General features: G+C 43.8%; 1 protein-coding gene across 1 annotated transcript in view; it reads right to left on the bottom strand.

Moving 5' to 3' along the window:
• Positions 1–18,413, bottom strand: part of P3H2 (prolyl 3-hydroxylase 2) — a 150,337-nt gene continuing 131,924 nt past the window's right edge. Inside the window, exons 9-15 of the mRNA XM_038583692.1 lie at positions 15,195–15,322; positions 14,567–14,662; positions 13,849–13,999; positions 12,688–12,805; positions 11,255–11,330; positions 7,001–7,141; positions 1–1,677 (exon numbers count right to left, since the gene is read on the bottom strand). Of these exons, the coding sequence (XP_038439620.1) occupies positions 1,585–1,677; positions 7,001–7,141; positions 11,255–11,330; positions 12,688–12,805; positions 13,849–13,999; positions 14,567–14,662; positions 15,195–15,322 (803 nt within the window). The 3' untranslated portion in view covers positions 1–1,584. The remainder of the gene's footprint in view (positions 1,678–7,000; positions 7,142–11,254; positions 11,331–12,687; positions 12,806–13,848; positions 14,000–14,566; positions 14,663–15,194; positions 15,323–18,413) is intronic.

The raw sequence follows: 18,413 nt of genomic DNA on the forward strand, positions 1-18,413 counted from the left end.
TTGGTTTTTGTCTTTTATTTGCTTGGTTTTGTATTTAGAGCAAGAGGCGGGAGGGCCTTTTGGAAACAATCATAACCAATGACATCGTTTTCAGAAAAAGGAAGCCGAAGCCCAGAAAGGGAAAGACGGTGGCTGCAGGTCACACAGCAGGGCATCGTCGATCCAGCTGGGATTATAAATCTGATGCTCCTTCCACTCTTCCAGCTGAAGGCTGGGTGGAGAAGAGATGGCACATAAGTCACGATGACTCAGTTTTCCAGTCTCAAAGGATGAATGAGCTTACCATTAACCAAGATCATTAATGGAAAAAAAATAAATGAGATTTTTCAGAAAATGTTGTGATCTGATGGTTTTCTTAGGAATGACTATCCCTACCCGTGCCCATGACCAAGGCAGGTGATCTCCCACTGGCTCGTGGCACCGGCTTCCCTGGGCTAGAACCACCCCAGCCCCACTGCAAACAGTGTCTTTGCAGGGTTTCCGCAGAATTCCGGCCAAGGGCCAGACGTCCTCTGGACCGACACCTCTGCAAACCATTTCTGTTCCTTCAACAGCACTGCTTCCACTTTCCTTGTGGTCCTGAAGCCCCTGCCAGCAGACTAGTCATGGCCCAGTGTTGTCCCTGGGCTGCACCCCCCGCCGCCACCACCACACACCCATTACCTGAAGCCACACCAAACATTCGGGAGAAGAAACCATAAATGCTAGATGTTAGAGTAAGGCTCCCTGTATTAAACAATCAGACACAAGCACGAATCTGTGAACTGGATAGCAGCGAGATGAGGAGACCCCAAAACACACGCAGTGGAAGGCTGGAATCAGTCAGAAATCCATTTTTCATACATTTCACCCCACTGGGCCCCACACTCGGGCTTGCGGCGCTGGTGCCCTGCTCCAGGCGGGGCTGGGGATGTTCTTCCCAAGGCACAGGGGTGAAGGGTCACTCTCCTTCCACCCCCTGACCCATTCTTTTCAAAGACCCAAGGCTCAGGGCAGTCCTGTCCGGAGCACTGTGGACGATGAATCAGAGCTTCCCATGTAGGTGAGGTGTGTTCTCAGGTGAGGGCACCAGAGCCAGTCCCCACGCCAGGGCCCTGTAGAGGTGGGGCTCCCATCTCCTGCAGCACTCCCCACCCCGGGGGGCAGTGCGGGCCCCGCTGCGGACTCCAGCTCGGCCGCCAGCCCTGCGAGGCGGTGTCACCCAAGGGGCCAGGAAGGCCTCTGGGTCCACACCACACGCTGCCTTTATAGCTGGAGCCGCACGAGACGTGTAGTTTTGCCAACAACTGATTCTTTCTGCTTGAGCTTTCAGATCTGCAGCAAATGCAGGGCCCGAGTGCGTGTGTGTGTGTGTGTGTGTGCATGTGTGCGTGCACGTGCATGTGTGTGTGTGCGTGGACCTGACGAGAAACCAAGACGGACAGCCCGAGTGGGGCAAAGCGAGCATCCTCAGGAACAGAAGGGGGATCAGAAGAGTCAGCTTAACCTGTTAACTTATACCACGGCTCTGTACAAAAATAAAAAGGTTCTCATAAGATTAACAATTTAAATAAATATCTGATAGAACTTTTCTTTCCCTCATGTTCATAGCTCGTCTTTGGGGTTGATAGGCGGCTCGTGCTTCCCCTGCTGCTCCTGATCTAGGATGGCGATCACCTCGTCGGCCTGTATTCGCTCCTGCAAAACAGGTAAGTGACACATTTGTTACATGACGTCCTCACCAGCCCCAGCGGCAGGTGCTTCCCGGATGCCGCGAGGCGTCCATCGTGCACAGGCTGGCGCTAGATCCCGAGGCCTGACGCTCATCTACGTCCCTCCACTGCTGCCTTCTCCTGGCTGCCTCGTGTCCTAAGCAGTTACTTTCCAAGCTTTCTCTTTTGCCCAGAAGTCTTGTGCCTTCATACCCTTTCTACTGTGTGGTTCCAGAGGCATCTCCAACTCAGTGCTTCCCTCCCACCATCCCCCCCAACACCTATTCTGGTCCTCCCCACCAATCCTCTCTCTCAGGAAGGACCGCCTCTGCTCCCCCATTTGCCCTCAAAGCTCAGCCACGGTTCCTTGGATCTGATAAATCACCTAGTCCTGTCTCTTCCACCTCCTATAACCACCCATTTTCAGTGTCCACTACTGTTGCCTTACTTTAGAGCAGGCTTCCTCAACCTCGGCGCTCCTGACATTCTGGACCAGATAATTCTGTGTTTTGGGGGGCAGTCCTGCACCTAACAGAATGTTTAGCAGAAGCTCCGGCCTCTACCCCCTCCAGGGACCCAGTAGCATGTCTCTCCAAGTTTTGACAACCAAAACACATCTCTAGCCATTGCCAAATGTTCCCCAGGAGGCAAAATCGCTCCCCCTGGAGAACCACAGATTTAGGCTTTCGTCGTCGCTTAGCTCAATCGGTGCAGTTTCCAAATTGTACCCCATTTCTCACCCCACTCGCACATGCTTCTGGTGGGCCCTCTGCACTTCAGTCTCGACCATGTCACTGTCCAGTTCACAGCTCATGACCCGTGCATGGGTTCCTGTTGCTTGAGGTTCTAGAACCAATATTCTTGGTATGCTTATAAGGAGTTGCCTGATTTAGACCTTTCTCTCTTCTTTGATTCTCCCTGTCTTCTCTTCTCACCTCACCTTATACTGTGATTTCTTGACTTACCTCAAGTTCCCTGAAATCGCTCAAAGAAATCCCTAGCCCCCATCTAGGTTAAAGGTCCTCTGGATGCTTCCATTACATCTTATGCCTTCCCCTCCCCCTACATCAAACCATCAGCAGGCCCAGTTGGTCTATCTCCAAATGGCATCTCCAACCTTCCATGTTCTTTCACCTTCCCCATCACTCCTCTAGTCCACAATATGTAGATTAGCTGTAGCTTCCTGTCTTGTATGTACTAGAGGTACCATGTTGTTCTTCCCCAGAAGGGGAAGCCAGAAGGGCACATGGATTTCCTACCCTATTTAGAATAGAATTCATGTTTCTTTCTTTAAAAAAAGAAATTATTTATTTATTTGAGAGAGAGAGCGCGCGCGTGCGCATGCATGGGCGAAGGAAGGGGCAGAGGGAGAAGGAGAAGCCGACTACTCATTGAGTAGGATTGAGTAGGAAGCCTGACATGGGGCTCAACCCCAGGACCCTGGGACCATGACTGGAGCCAAATGCAGCTGCTTACCTGACTGAGCCACCCAGGCATCCCAAGAATTCATATTTCTTAGCTAGTTCGTTGCATCTGATCCCCCTCCTCCTCTGTGCCCTCCTTTCAGAGCACTGTCCATTTTGCATTTGCTTACCATGTTCTGGCCACTTGGGATTTCTTGGTGTATTAATCTCTGGGCCTTTGCAACCTGTCCTCTGCCTCAAATATTCTTCCCAAGATATTTATCACAGTTGGCTGCTTCTTGTCACTCAAGTGCCAACTTACATGTCCCTTGTTGGGAAAGCTCTCACAGGCTGTCACCTCCCCTTTACTCTCGAATCACTGATCTTATTCCCCTTCCCACACATCATTTCTCACTATCTGAAAATCTCTCAAGGATTTGCTTTTACTTATTTGTTGTCTTTTTCCACTAGAAGGAAAGCACCACGAAAGCAGGGAATCTTGTCAATTTTGATCACTGTTGTATTTTCAATGCCCAGAACAAAAACTGACACATGGCAAGGGCTCGATTACATCCAATGAATAAATATGCAAGTGCATGAAGGGTCCTCTCTCTGTTTCAAATGTCTCTCCCTAAGGTGCAGGCCAACTGCCATCTCCTCAATGAAGCCTTTCTGATTTCCTCTTTGTATCTGCTAACACATACATCTGCCCCGAATAATTCTTACTGAACTTTGCCTGGTGTTTGAATTACCTCAGCCCTCCCTGTGTGTCTCCATTTTATCTCAAGCTCCTTGAAAACAGGGGTATGTCTTATGTAGTCCGTGTCCCCTATCACTAGTCCCTAGCACAACGCCCCACACAGCAAGTTATGGCAAAACTATTTTATGACTTGAAAACAAAGCTCCTCCATTCAAGACCTCATAGTTGAAAATGATGCTTCCAGAAAGGCAACCATAAGGACCAAATATACTAAATCACAGAAAGCTAAACTGATGTCATGCTAAGTAAGATGCCTGAGCACTACTTTCTGAACATGGGAACCACAACTTTCTCCTTAACAAACAGGCATACAAAACTGATACAAATGCTCAGATGTGCTTCCCCCAAGAGACTGTTGCAACCACGTCTCTCCTGAAAGGGAGAAGTTCATGAGCTGGAACTCCAGGTACAAAAGAACTCAAGCTTTTTTTTTTTTTTTTTTTTTTTTAAATTTGGTTTATTTATTCATGAGAGACATACACACACACACACACAGAGAGAGAGAGAGAGAGAGGCAGAGACACAAGCAGAGGGAGAAGCAGGCTCCATGCAGGGAGCCCGACATGGGACTCGATCCTGGGTCTCCAGGATCAGGCCCTGGGTTGAAGGCGCTAAACCACTGAGCCACCTGGGCTGCCCCAGAACTCAAGCTTCTGATGTTGTGCCTCCTTAAGAGTTTACAACACTAGCTCTTTTCTCTCTGAGAACTGATACCTTGAAAACAATCTAGAACAAGCAGGGAAATCTGCCTACCCTTTTGACTCCTTCATAGGCTTTCCTTGCTCAGGGATTCAATCTGAGAAGAGGCGCCTTGCTCAGGACTCCCGAATGTTCCTGCACATTCCAATCGCCTGGGGAGCTTTTAAAGCTCTCTATACCCAGGTCACACTTCCCATCAATACATCCAGGATGGTTGAGGATGAAAGCCCGGTGTCAGCAGTCTGCAAAACTGCACAGGTGATTGAGACGTGGGAGCAAAGTGTGGGAATCCCACAGGCTACATTTCTGAATTTCCCAGTAGTTGCTGAAGAGGCTCTGGTCATTCTCTCGTGTGGCCACTAGATGCCGCTACTGCCCGGACTCTTTGGGAGGTTTCCCAACACCCTGGGGATCCAGAAGGAGCCCAGAGGCTTGCTTCACTTTGTGCTCCTTCATTTGATAGAAAATACCTTGGAAGAGAAGGTTGGGATACTGAGTAATGAAACGGACTCAGTGTTTGCTGAGCTGAACACTAAAGAGACAAAGGCGTGTGGCGATGTTCCAGGAATGTGCTCCCTTCCTGTCGGTCCAGGGCCTGCCTGGATTGCCTGGTGCAGGAGTGCCCTGCGGGGAGGGTGGGGAGGGAGTGCTGGCCTCTTGGAGTGAGGAGCACAAAGAAAGGAAGGAACCATAGCTGAAGGACACTGTTCAGGGCCCCCTGAACTCTTCAGAACTGTGTGCTCTGCTCCCCCAGCCCCCCAGGACCAGGATCCCTCTTGCCCCTTTCAGGGCCTGGCTATCATCTCCTCAGGGAGAGGGAACCTCAATCCATCTACAAAATGCACACTGCTGTCGCACATCTACTTCCCTGTGGATCTCTCCAAGCTCCTCCCCCACCCCCCAAATCCCCCCACCTCTGGTCAGGGACTGTGTGTTGTCACCCCCCACCCCCCAGGGCCTACCCAGCCCGGTTGCCCAGGTACAGAGATCTTCCATAAACATCTATGAGGTACATGAAAAAATGCTTATGGAATGTGGCCTAGCAGCCTCGAAATCCATGTTAGATCCCATGGCAAGAAGTATGAGACGGAGGCAGGAATTTTAAACAGTTTCTGACTAGATTGGATTCAATTTACGTATTTTAAGAGAAAACTGGATTGAATGCCATATTAAAGACTAGAATTTCTGGATGCCTGCATGGCTCAGGGGTTGAGTGTCTGCTTTTGGCTCAGGACATGATCTCGGGGTCCTGGGATGGAGTCCCACATCAGGCTCACCACAGGAAGCCTGCTTCTCTCTCTGCCTGCCTCTCTGCCTCGGTGTGTGTGTGTGTGTGTGTGTGTGTGTGTGTGTCTCATGAATAAATAAATAAAATCTTAAAAAAAAAAGACTAGAATTCACAGCTTGTCAATACTCAGGGCTGGAGGAGACTGAAGACCCCCAGTGTACCCCTTGCTGTGAAGTTTCAGTTTCAATCTAGCATCCCAAGTGGAGCTGTTGACTGGAGCCAGTTAGTGACAATGAACTTGCTACTTTCGAAGCGGACAACTCCACCAAGCGGTGGTAACAATTTGAAAGTCAACATTTTCCTTCAATGGTCTTAAGTCATCCTTCTGCAGCCTCACAGATAGTGACCATAAGCTCTGGCTGGGGAACCCAGAAGGATGGGATCCGGGCTAAGTATCTACTTCCAATATAATAATAACAATATATTAATATGCTACATTTAAGCTAATAATAGTAAATAATGACAAACTTTCAGGTTTACTCACTGTCCTCTACATGCATCTCATCCATTATTCAGTGCGCTTTTAATGATTTCTTGAGAAAACAAATGAGTCTTCCTGGTGCCCTGGAGAAAGTGGTTCCTGTCTCCTGATACCACAGTCTGTTAACAAGCTCCAAACTATCTAGAAACTGTCAGGCGTCATTTCAATTCGTATTTTCCACAAACATTCATTTATTGGAACCCATCTGATCAAGAACTGCCTCCCTAGCCCCTCCTCTCCCTCTCAAACTCACATTACAGACAGCAGATGTGTAATTGCTTCATTTTGAGTCTCAACAGGAAAATCTATTCTTGCTTAGAAAGGACAGCCAGTTGGGACACCTGGGTGGCTCAGTGGTTGAGCATCTGCCTTCGGCTCAGGTCGTAATTCTAGAGTCCTGGGTTTGAGCCCTGCATCGGGCTCCCCACAGGGAGCCTGCTTCTCCCTCTGCCTATGTCTCTGCGTCTCTGTCTTTCCCATGAATAAATAATTTTTTTTAAAAGAAAACACAGCCAGTGTTGGAAACTAGAAAGAAAGGACTTTGTAGTAGTTTGATTTTTATGATCTCTAAGATCCCTAAACGGTTATGGATCAATCAGAGGACTTTTCAGATAAATCAGTTCATGAAGCAGATCTTTGGGACATCTAATTGGCCTTCTGTGTGGATCACACACTCACCAATTCTCTATAAAGTGGGTCCAAGGTAAACCACAGAGCCACAGCACACCTCTGGCCCTTGGTGACTGCCTTCACTCCATGAGGGTTCTCTCCTCCAGATGAGAAACTGATCATACGCCCACACTTTGGTTTGATAGAGGCCTGAGAAAGAACATGACAATCAGACTCTCATTTCCGTATCACGAGCATTTCGACGACCCTTTTCTCTATCCTTCTACAGGATTATTTAGGTCAAGTTTTGAATCAAAGAATAAGGAAATCCTGGGGTTGAAGCAGACACAGATAAGTTCAATTTCCTCATCTGTAAAACAAAGAAGTTCAGAATCATGTCTGATTCAGACATTAAATTATTCACGACTGGCACCATTGGTGGCACCGAGTAACGGCTCAATACATGCTGAGCTATGGCTGCCAAACTCCATGAAGACAAAGCCTCTTTTTCACTTCCCTTCCCTGCCTTTAGCCCTAGTGCAGTATCTGGCATAAGGCAGATGTCCATTTAACATTTGTGGAATGACAAAAACAAACCAAGGGGACCTCTAGAGTGCTGGTGAATTCTTATTAGTGATCTATGGGGTGCTCCATGGTGCACCCTTTCTCATGCCTTAATTGTACATTTATGGTTTGTGAGCCTTTCCTTTCATAATACAAAGATTTTTAAAAGTCTAATTTCATATGATACTTTAATTGCTACTACAGTATTCCTGCCCAATGGTCCTCAGCAAATGCTTTAATACCTCCAGTGATGAGGCCATGCTGCTCCTTGGGGAGACCTATTCCATGGCCTTCAGAGCTCTGACATGATTAACACAGTCCTTTTAAGCCTGTGCCCTGCTCAGTGAAACTGTTCACTAGCGTTTATGTAGAAGAGAGTGGAGAGAAAAGAGGCATTGCCAAGGGAGCCTGGGTGTTAGATCAAGTGAGCGGGCTCTCCAAATTGAGTGAACCCAAGCCACGGAATAGAAGGGGGCCTCCCATCTGTATTTTAAGAAGTGTCTGATGTCAGTAGGGTTCATTTTTCTTTCTTGAGAAACACAGAAACATCACTCACTCCATAGTAGAGCTTAGAAAGGGAAAGTACAAGAAAAAAAATGTGGTGCCCTTCTACCTTGTGATCAGATGTACCCATTTTAAACTAATTATTTTCTGAACTGACTTGGATTAAGACATGCCCATTAGAAAAACCTTCGGTTTCCTTCACCATAAAATGGGATGGCTCTGTTTTTTCCCCTGCCAGCTTCGGAGCAATATTTGGAAACTTTCCTGAGGTCTTTGGATGCTACCCAACATAGGTACCCCTAGACTGTAACCCACATGTGGAAGGCCCGAAGGAGATAGAGGAATCAAAATGTCTGAAACCTGTGTGTTAATGTGTGTGCGTATTAAAGGGAAGAGCAAGGAAAAGCAGTTTCTGGTTACTCTTCTATTCACAGAAATTGAGAAGTGACTCGTCTTTGCTGGAGAGAGTTCATTTTCTTCTGCAGCTTTGTCAAGGTGGCTTTTCTGACAAAAATCCAGAGAGTTCAGTACTTACGGGTGTCATTGGTATCAATCCGATTTCATTTTCCTGTAGAAGGAATTTGTTGTATGTTTCCCCACAGAAACAACAAAATAAATTATACTTGAAACATATGAAGTAGGATAGGAAAGCCTTCGTCTACACACAGCTTTCAGATCTCTTTTCTAGTTTTCTGAGCATCCCATTCCCTGGTCAGGGCTCACTCAACCACATTTGGTCACCATTGCTTCAACGTGATGATCAAGTGTCAGCAATAATACTTTACAATATTAAAGACAGGGTGTGGGGTCAATTTGATGCTTTATCTCTGATGGAACTGGATGAATTGCAAGTATTTTTTTTACACGTGAAGAAATTGGGAAAGTCTAGGAAAAGCAGCTATCAGCTCCCCAAAGCATTTGGAATCGATTATAGGTATATATAGGTTCACAGAAGTCTAGATGACTAATCTTATCAAAAGAAGAACGTCAACCTGTTACACACATCAGCCATGTAAAGGAATGAACAGACTTCATTTAGGACATTACTTCTACTGGAAACTATGTCCTGAAGTTTAGATGATTGTAAACATACTTTTGGAACACAGCCGTAGTTGAATTTAATGTTTCATGAAGCAAATAGAACTTATTAAATTTCATCTCTTTCAAACTTGCACGGAGAAACCCAAATCCCAAAATACTCATGTTTCACAAATATGCCGTTGAAAATAATCCATGTATCTTCCAAGTACCATAAAAGAAAAGCCCTTTTGCTTTTCATCTAAGCAATGACTAAAAGTCAGAGAAGCCTTTGTGCTGTACTTGTTTTGAATAAATGTAAATTTTTAGCTACCATTTAGTTGTGTGTAATTCCCAGAATTTTGCAAAGTAAAGAACTTGGAAGACTTTTCTTCTTTGTGAAGGCCCCAGGTTGGACCATTTCTCTGCCTTCATTTGTCCCTTCAGAGTCAAAGAGAGGAAAGCTTGAAAAGGAAAACTATTCATTTCTCTTTTTGCTCTTAGGACTGATTACCTAGGAATTTTAATCATTTACAAGTGCCCTAAAAACTCCATCACATGTACTAATCTGAAGTAGAACTAGTCTGGAAAAATGAATTTGTCAACGTGGCGCTTTTGAATCAGAACATTGTGTAAATCATTTATTTATTTATTTATTTATTTATTTATTTATTTATTTATTTATTTATTTATTTAGCTTTTTTGAGGGTGGCGGTGTGGTGGTTAGACTCAGTACTTTTTAAAATAATTCAACCTTCATATAGTTAAATGAAAGAGCGGTACTATCTGCTTTCACATCTTGAAGCAGCAGAATTGCGTTCAACAATGAATGAATCACTGATTCTTACATCGGATCCCAGGCATCACTTGCTTTGAAACACTGAGCGTTTCCAAATCTGGCCACTAGATGGAGTAGAAGCAAAGGAATCTTTTCAATCACCTGTCGGGACTTTCTTTCCAACTCTGGGAAGCGCAGGCATTTAAAAATCTGTTTTGGTGTTAGCAGAGCTCAGAAATCAAATGCTTTCTGCACTGAGGCTTTTTTTTTTTTTTAAAAATGGTAATTTTGTGTCAGGATTATAAACAACTGGGATCATTGATCTTGATTTAATTTTCCAGATCAGGAAGCGTTAAAATACTCTGTTGATACTTAAGCTTTTACAACAAAGTGTGAAGTATCATAACCTTTTAGATACACATTATTGCATGAAATTGTATGAAATATCTTTTCTTAATTATTCCAATGTTTCTGGGTGATTTTAACAAGAATCTCCATAGGGTTCCCTTATAAATCAGGTAGTACAGAATATTTGATATCATGGGCTTACACCCCAGCACTATCCCATGAATGATAATATGGGTGTTTCACTATTAAGAAAAGGATACAAAGTAGGAGAGGGTTAACATAATACTCACAAAAAAGTTGTGGAGATAGAGTGTTTAATGCAAAATCCTTGACGCTTGTCAGATACATGCCTCAACTATTTAGATTGTGTACAGAGGAAAGATGTATTTCATAATCTATTTACAATTCAATTATCCTCTCAACTGGAAAACATATTTTTCTACCATGGTGTACGCTCTTTGGCTTAATGTCCACAGAATGCTGGCTATATAGTCGATAACTCAGTAGACTGGTTTTCCAAAGGCACTCATTGCCTAGGAAGATGGTAGTTGAAATTAACTTGATTTTTTTTTTACCTATGAAAGTGTATTTAAAGTCTCATCTAATGTGTATATTTTAATCTTTCAGGTGTAGGTTTACTTATAGTCACAATTATATATACGCATACACATATATGGTAATTCTGGTAACTAGGCCTAGAGTGCAATGCTTAATCCAAGCATGCAGAACACCAAGTTGTTCGGAGCTATTCTGTAGAATCCATTTGTCTAGTCCTAGGCATGGATGACTTAGAAATACATGTTTTTGTATTTCCATCAGACCTTCAGAAGACCTAAGTTCTGGTTCCAAGTCTAACACTAACTACCTATGTAACCATGAGCAAATCCTTTATATACCTATTCCTTAAATTACCCACTTGTAAAACAGATTGGAAGATTTTTATTGATGAGCCCTTCTCTAACATTTTTGATGTATACATCTGCTGGGCCCCTCTGCACCTCTTGAATTGTCAAGCTCAGATATTTGGAATCCAATAGTCTGTGAGTCCTTGGAAAAGGGCAAGATTGAGATGAAGCAATGCTACAAAAACTTGCCTGCAAAGGCTTACTTACGGTCACAGTCTTGGCATCCATCTCAGTGAAAATGAATTCTCCTCCTTCGAAGTCATCATTCATATACAGGAGAGCACTATAAGAAAAGAGAAAACCATCTGTAATGTCACAAGCTTACAAAATCATCTTCAGAGAATACTGAAGACGTGACAAACTGACCAGCCTGACTGGTAAGTTTCCTCTGAACCAGACATTGACAGAACTGACCTTCCTAACCCTGAAGAGTAAGATCAGAAGTAGTTTGGGTCATATCCCTGAAGTATTTATTCGTTTCACTTATGCTAACATTTTAACAAATCTTTTTTTTAATATTTTATTTATTTATGAGACACACACACACACACACACAGAGGGAGAGAGAGAGAGAGAGAGAGAGGCAGAGACACAGGCAGAGGGAGAAGCAGGCTCCACCCAGAGAGCCAGACGTGGGACTTGATCCCCAGGTCTCCAGGATCACGCCCTGAGCTGAAGGCGGCGCTAAACCACTGAGCCACTCAGGCTGCCCTAACATTTTAATTATATTTCAAACTTCATTTCACTTTTTCCCAAGAAAACCTAACTAGATTTAATCTACCCCTTTTGAGCCTGCTCACACTACTTATAACTCTCTTCTTCCCTCTAATGCTTGTATATCTAAAGCATGTATTTTTCCCTGGAAGTAGCCAGAGAGCTTCAAGAGGTGTGGTCTTGCCTTGCACAGAGAAGGGGTGCTCAATAAATGTTTTTGTCTGGAGCATGCTGCTGTAGTAATTAACCACTATTATATACCTGGTGACTTCTCTTTAGACACTAAAGTATCATCCAATTTTTTTTCCTGAGTTTCTAGTTTCATATTTATAGAAGGCAGACATAGTTGAGTGATATTGTAAAACCCCTATGTGCATTGAGACAGCATATCCTGTGTTCTCAGGCTGAGATATGCATCCCACAAGGAATACATTTCAGTGAAGGCTAAACAAATTAAAAAAAAAAAACACTTTTCATATTAAAACAAAATGGGCATTTTTGTGGATTAAGATGAACTAAATGTTGTTGGATTCTTAAGATAAAAATATCAGATAATCAGGGTGACTGGGTGGGCTCAGTTGATTAAGCGTCTGTCTTCGGCTCAGGTCATGATCCCAGGGTCTTGGGATGGAGCCCCATGTTCGGCTGCAGGCTCAGCAGAGAGCCTGCTTCACCCTCTCCTTCTGCCTGCTGCTCCCCCTACTTATGCTCTCTATCAAATAAATAGATATAACCTTTAAAAAAATATGAGATGATCAAGTCACTTCCTGGTTGTGGCAGCTGCTTCAGGAGGTTATCTGAGAATCTCTGCTTCACAGAGATTACTCTGACGACAAGCAAAGATCCGTTTTCTAGTTTCCTCGATTTTCTAGGTATTTGGTAACTATTGGGCAAAAGCTTGGTTTTAAGGTTGGTGCTGGTTGTACCTATAGTCCCGGAACGTGTAAGCGGGAGGCTCCTTCCAGCACTCATTGGCCTCAGGATCCAACAGGCAGTTGTCAGCATGGATGGGGTGACTGAGGTCAGTTCTTCTATCCTGCTGACCTGCCAAAAAAGGGAACAGGTGAGAATGACAGGACAGCAGGAGCGTCCAACAGCAAAGCTGATGCCACACTGTCTTTGCCCATCATGGGTACCCTATGCAAATCTGAGATGCAAGGCAGACCCACGTAGATGAAAGAAAGAACTGACTAAGCAGTCAGGAGACCGGTCCTGCTTTGGTGAGATACTTGTAAAATCAAGGGCAAATCCCATCTGTCTGTTCTGCCATAAAAGTTTCTTGATATAAATACACATAATAGAAATTCCATGCATTCACCTGGGGCAGTCCAAGGAGAGGGGCGAAATGAAAATGTAAAAAGAAAGAACTGATTCAGCTGAAACCTCACGTGCCAAACTCTACTCTCAAGAACTTCTCCTTCCCCTCCTACTCAACAGGGTGTGGAAGAGAAGATCTAGGGAAAAAAATCAATCATAAAGGCCTGGAGCAAGGGTCTCTGCCCTTTTTAAAAAAATATAAAAATATAAAAGACAGAGAGAGAGAGAGAGAGAGAGAGAGAGAGAGAGAGAGACAGGCAGAGGGTGAAGCAGTCTCCCTGCAGGGAGCCCGATGTGGGACTCGATCCTGGACCCTGGGGATCAGGTCCTGAGCCAAAGGCAGATGCTCAACCACTGAGCCACCCAGGCATCCCAGGTCTCTGCCTTTTTAAGATTTCTTTCAACAATCCCTTCATTTTCTATGCATCCACTTAATGCTTTTGGGCATGATGGGGACTGTAATTTCCAGGTTCCTGGTTCCCTGCAAAGGAAAGCCCAAAACAGGGAAGCATTTCTCTGTGTGACTTACAGCAAGTAGGAGAAATGGATCTGAAAGGAAGACAGGCAGAGCAATGGGCTTCTGGAACAAGAGGAGGCCGAAAAGGAGAAAGACAGGGAAGGAAGAAATCCATACAAGGTTCTTCTGTTTGGGGGGACTGAGTACTTGGCTAACCCATTAGTCTAAAATGTATCAGAACTGTTTTGCATTGTTTTCTTTCTACTTTCACTGTGGGTGTAGGAGGGAGCAAGTTCAAACTCTGGAATCTTACCAGACAGGGCGGTGCGGCAGACCATGTGTGTATAGGAAAAATACAGGGTTGAGTTCAGCATGAAATAGGATTCTACAATCTTTCGAGCCTTCTCGCTGATGTCATAAAACAGACGGGCACTCTTCAGTGGGACTCGGCCTTCATAACCAAACTGAAGACAAAGAGGAATGTGAGACAGCACTGGGTTGGTCAGAAGGCTTGAGAAAAACAGACAGTAGGGCTCAGTCCAGCAATATAAGGATGGCCCTGTCTACCCTGGCCAGTGGGAACACTGTTACATGCTCGTGGATTCTGGTTAGGAAAAGGAGCCACCGAAATTCATCCTTCCTAATCACAGAGGGAACCCTGAAAGCTAATCTCTCCCTCTTCTCTCCTCTCAAAGAACTTTCTCTTCCTCCAAACAGCACTTGGTGTGGTACGGAAGAGCCATGTGTTTTGGGATACTTTCACCATTGCACCAGGAGCTCCTTGAGGACAGGGCTGGAGTGGGTATTATTTGTCAAATTGGAATTTAGGAGATGTAAAGTCTGATAAGTTGGTGCCTAGTGAAGGAATCAAGGAATGATTTAAAACAATGCAGATATCATTTCAGACTTGCTCCTTTCATCTACCCTGAGGGGTCTACATTTTCATCTCTCCTCTTTCCTGTATCTGCCATTCACAGAAGGTCTTGGGTTGATGCTTAGGAACCCAAACCCAAAAGAAGCTACGACTTTACTTTGAGTGCTTTCAGGACAGTTGCACCTTCAAACTTTTCATTGGGTGTATGGGGTGAAGTCTTTCCTCTATATCCATCACCAACAAGCATGATTCCCTGGAAGCAAAATACAAGAAGATGCTTTATTAATGACCACTATGACTTCATCAGGGCTCCCCTCTTGCCTGGACTGCCAGGAAGCTAAGGACCAAAGTCCATAGTCAGAACCATCCCTATTTTGTACCAGGATCCTGGTACCATTAATTCTTCTGATCAAAGAGAGATCTTTATTTAACCTTCACTCTACATTTTTATATAAAATACTACTTTTTGTAGAAATAGGATATAATTAATATATTGGTTAATTACTGATTAAGATAAAGAGATTCTCCCAGTGACTTTATACAGTAGGCAGGGCACATGCTGAATGCTCTTAAGCCACTAACTATTCTGGATCCACTAGCTGTGTCCAGATCTAGACAAAAAGTCTTCCCAAACCAGGCTATGAAAATGCCTCCACATTGATGTCCTGGTCCTAAAGAAAGTAACATTTCAGGCCTGTTTCTCTGACTCCAAGCGATACCAGGACCAGAGCTCCAGAGCTCACACCAGGCCAGTACTCAGGATCCCCTCCCGCTCCCGTCCTCACACTGGCCACGCTGTGGAGCTCCCGGCACTGTTCTTCTGACAGGACGTTATCCAGGAGAACCCGCTGAGTCCCGTTCAGCTGCTCCGAGTTATAGACAAATGTGATGTTCTCATAGAGTAGAGGGCCACCTAAAGGGACAGAACACATGGTCTTCTCTGTTGCTTCTATTCCCAAGGGGGGGGGGGACCACAGAACACTCAACAGTCTTCAATGTGAAATGCATGAGAATCAGTTTGCTCATGAATACTTAAGAATGCAAAGACAAATTGGAAGCTTGCTAAGTACAATATGGATTCAGAAAACAGACGTCTGACCACCAGGTTTCTCCGTAACATCACAATAATGGTATCACATTTGCATAGGATTTGGGGTTTGATAGGAACTCTCTTTTCATTTGATTCCAGTGATGATCTTGCAAAGCAGACTGGGAATCTCCCAGGACACTGCTCTGATAATTTCTAGAATTCTCTTGGCAACTGCACACACTCTTCTCCACAACTCTTGGCTCCTAACTCTGTTACAACATCACATTATGTGATCACGTGTTTGTGCACCCACACACGACCCACATACCCCAGTCTTACTGGTAGGTAGAGAAATACCATCACTAGAAAGCTCAGCTGGTAAATGTACCATCAGGATGGTCACCCCAAGCCACCAACTCCTTCCCAGTCTTCTTCCCACCAAACTGACTTTAGATGGTCTTAATTGGGGAATATTTATTTTTCTCTGTTCTCTAGGCAAATCTGTATATCATTTTTTTCACACAGGAAGGTTTCCTATAGATATCTGCTCTCTCCCTGGATAGAGCCCACAACTTAATGAAATAGCCCGTATAGGCTTTCGAGAAGGAGATGCTCTGGGGTCATGCTTTAGGTGTTAAATTACAAAATCTAGACCTGACAAGGCTCTCTCCTCACAGAGGGCAGGACTGAGGGCAAAGCCTCTGCTGACAAGGAAATCTTCAGATGTAACACAGTGGAATCAGCTTGAAGTAAAACACTGAACTGAAAGGAAAAAGACTTTCTGCTCTTTATAATACTCCTAAGACACTGGACACGAACCTCTCGAACAACAGTTCACCCTGGAGGGAGGCATGGGGAGGGCTCGGCTTCTCCCTTCTTGCCCCTGTCAAGCAAGGGTCACCAACACACTGTCTAAAAAACACATCAGTTGAAGAAGGAAGAAACCAATTGAAATCAATGTTCCCTCTATTTCTTTAAAACAAATTTGTAAAACTAAAAAGTAGCACCAAGTTTATTCATCTAGTTAGGATGAAAGAGTCACAACAGCTCACAATTAGTGGAATATTCAGAAAGACAGACAGTGTTTCCCAATCTTTAGTAACACATGGTTATCTGAGAAGGGAAAAGTTCCCAAAGGAGCGGCAGTGCTGACACACTATTTATTACAATTTTACTTCTATACTTGTAATTACAAAACCACGAACACTGTACTTATTTATCTGCAGAGTTTCATATAACTTAACACCAAAAGCAAGTTACAAGTTACAAGATTAAATAAAAGCAAGACTGTGAAACCAAGTAAATTCAAGATAGCAATATTAATGAAATGGTTAATGCTATTTTCTAGAAACCAAAAAGCCTCATTCCACATGAATATTCTACTAACTGATCTGGCCCAGATTCTTTTGAGCCAGAATTCTTTGTAGTATTTTTGGTGTGTAATGACTCATTGCACTGCAACTTTTCTCTACTGAAATTACTATGAAATTGTAATATACCATGACTGACTTTGGGCCTTTATCTGGTCCTGATGCATTATTTATAAGTTTATTCGACTTCATTTCTTGTTAGTCTTCAACCACTGAAGTATCACTAACTGGTGCCAGTGTGATGTAGTAGCTGCACCCACTGCAGTGTGAAATCTCACAGCTGGACTTGGCTATTAAGTTGTTATTTAGATGACCTACTAGTTGCCCCATTAACTTTTTTTAGGTTGTTATCAAAATCCATAAACACAGAATTTCTTAGATTTCATGAATATAACCACAAGTTGTAGTTGAGTATCAATCTTTTGGATGAATAGAAAAAGAAAATACACACACACATACATAATTCAATGTTTCTCAGCCTTTGTTCCACAGAAAAGTTTTTGATGAAAAAAGAGTTTCTTGATCAAAGTGTTTGGGAAGTATTAGGTTACACAAAATTTAAGAGGACTTCTTAGAACTTTAAATATATAAATAGGCATCATGACTCTCTGGAGTATCAATACAATATGAAGCAGTTCTTACCTTTAATTGAGCACAGGAACTATCCTTCCTTCCTTCCTTCCTTCCTTCCTTCCTTCCTTCCTTCCTTCCTTCCTTCCTTCTTTCCTTCCTATGGCAGAGAGATTCTAAGATGCCCCCCTAATCATCACTGCCTCCTAGGATTCATGGGCTTGCATAATTTGCTTTCCTCAAGTGCAGGTGGGGACTGGAACTTGCTTCTATCAACAGAATATGCCTAAGTGATGGGATATCACTTCCGTGATTAGATTACATAAGGTTGCAACTTCCGTCTTGCTAGTAGACTCAGTCTATTGCCTTCTCAGCTTGCAGTTGGATGAAGCATGTAGCTGCATTAGACAGACGCACACGGCAGGGAATGAGGCGTCCTCCAGCCAGCAATCAACTAGGAGTTGAGGACCACTGTCCACTAAGACTCTAGGAACCGAATTCTCTCATCTGAACTTGGGAGAAGGTAGATGGAAGTCTGTCACAGACCCTGAAGCAAGGGACCATGCCAAGTTACCCCCCAAATTCCTGACCCCCAGAAACTGTGGGATAGTAAATGTATGTTATTGTGAGCCACTACATTGGTGCTTTTTTTTTTTTTTTTTTGTGGTTGAGGATAAAAACCTAGTAGACGACCCTCTCCCCAACAGGACTTAATGTAAAACACAGGTTATTTGGAAAGGGTGCTCGAATCCATATAGCTGATTAAGATCCATAGCCAAATTGAGGCACTTTCTCAAATATTTGGAAAAGTAAACTGCATATTCCATTCCCACTTAGAAATTTAAAAGAGAAGTTCCTTCCAGAAGAAAGACAAGATACTTGTAGGTTCACTGAAAAGCATTTTCTAATATAAAACTCAAACAGAAATGGATGACAGACCATGGGTTTAATGAACCAGGTTGGTTTGTACTATGTCATATTTCTTCCTTTTCTATCTGGAGAGTACATTAACTTTAAATATAATTACCTTATTT

The sequence above is a fragment of the Canis lupus genome, chromosome 34 (genome assembly GCF_011100685.1).
Source record: "Canis lupus familiaris isolate Mischka breed German Shepherd chromosome 34, alternate assembly UU_Cfam_GSD_1.0, whole genome shotgun sequence".
Classification (NCBI taxonomy): domain Eukaryota; kingdom Metazoa; phylum Chordata; class Mammalia; order Carnivora; family Canidae; genus Canis; species Canis lupus.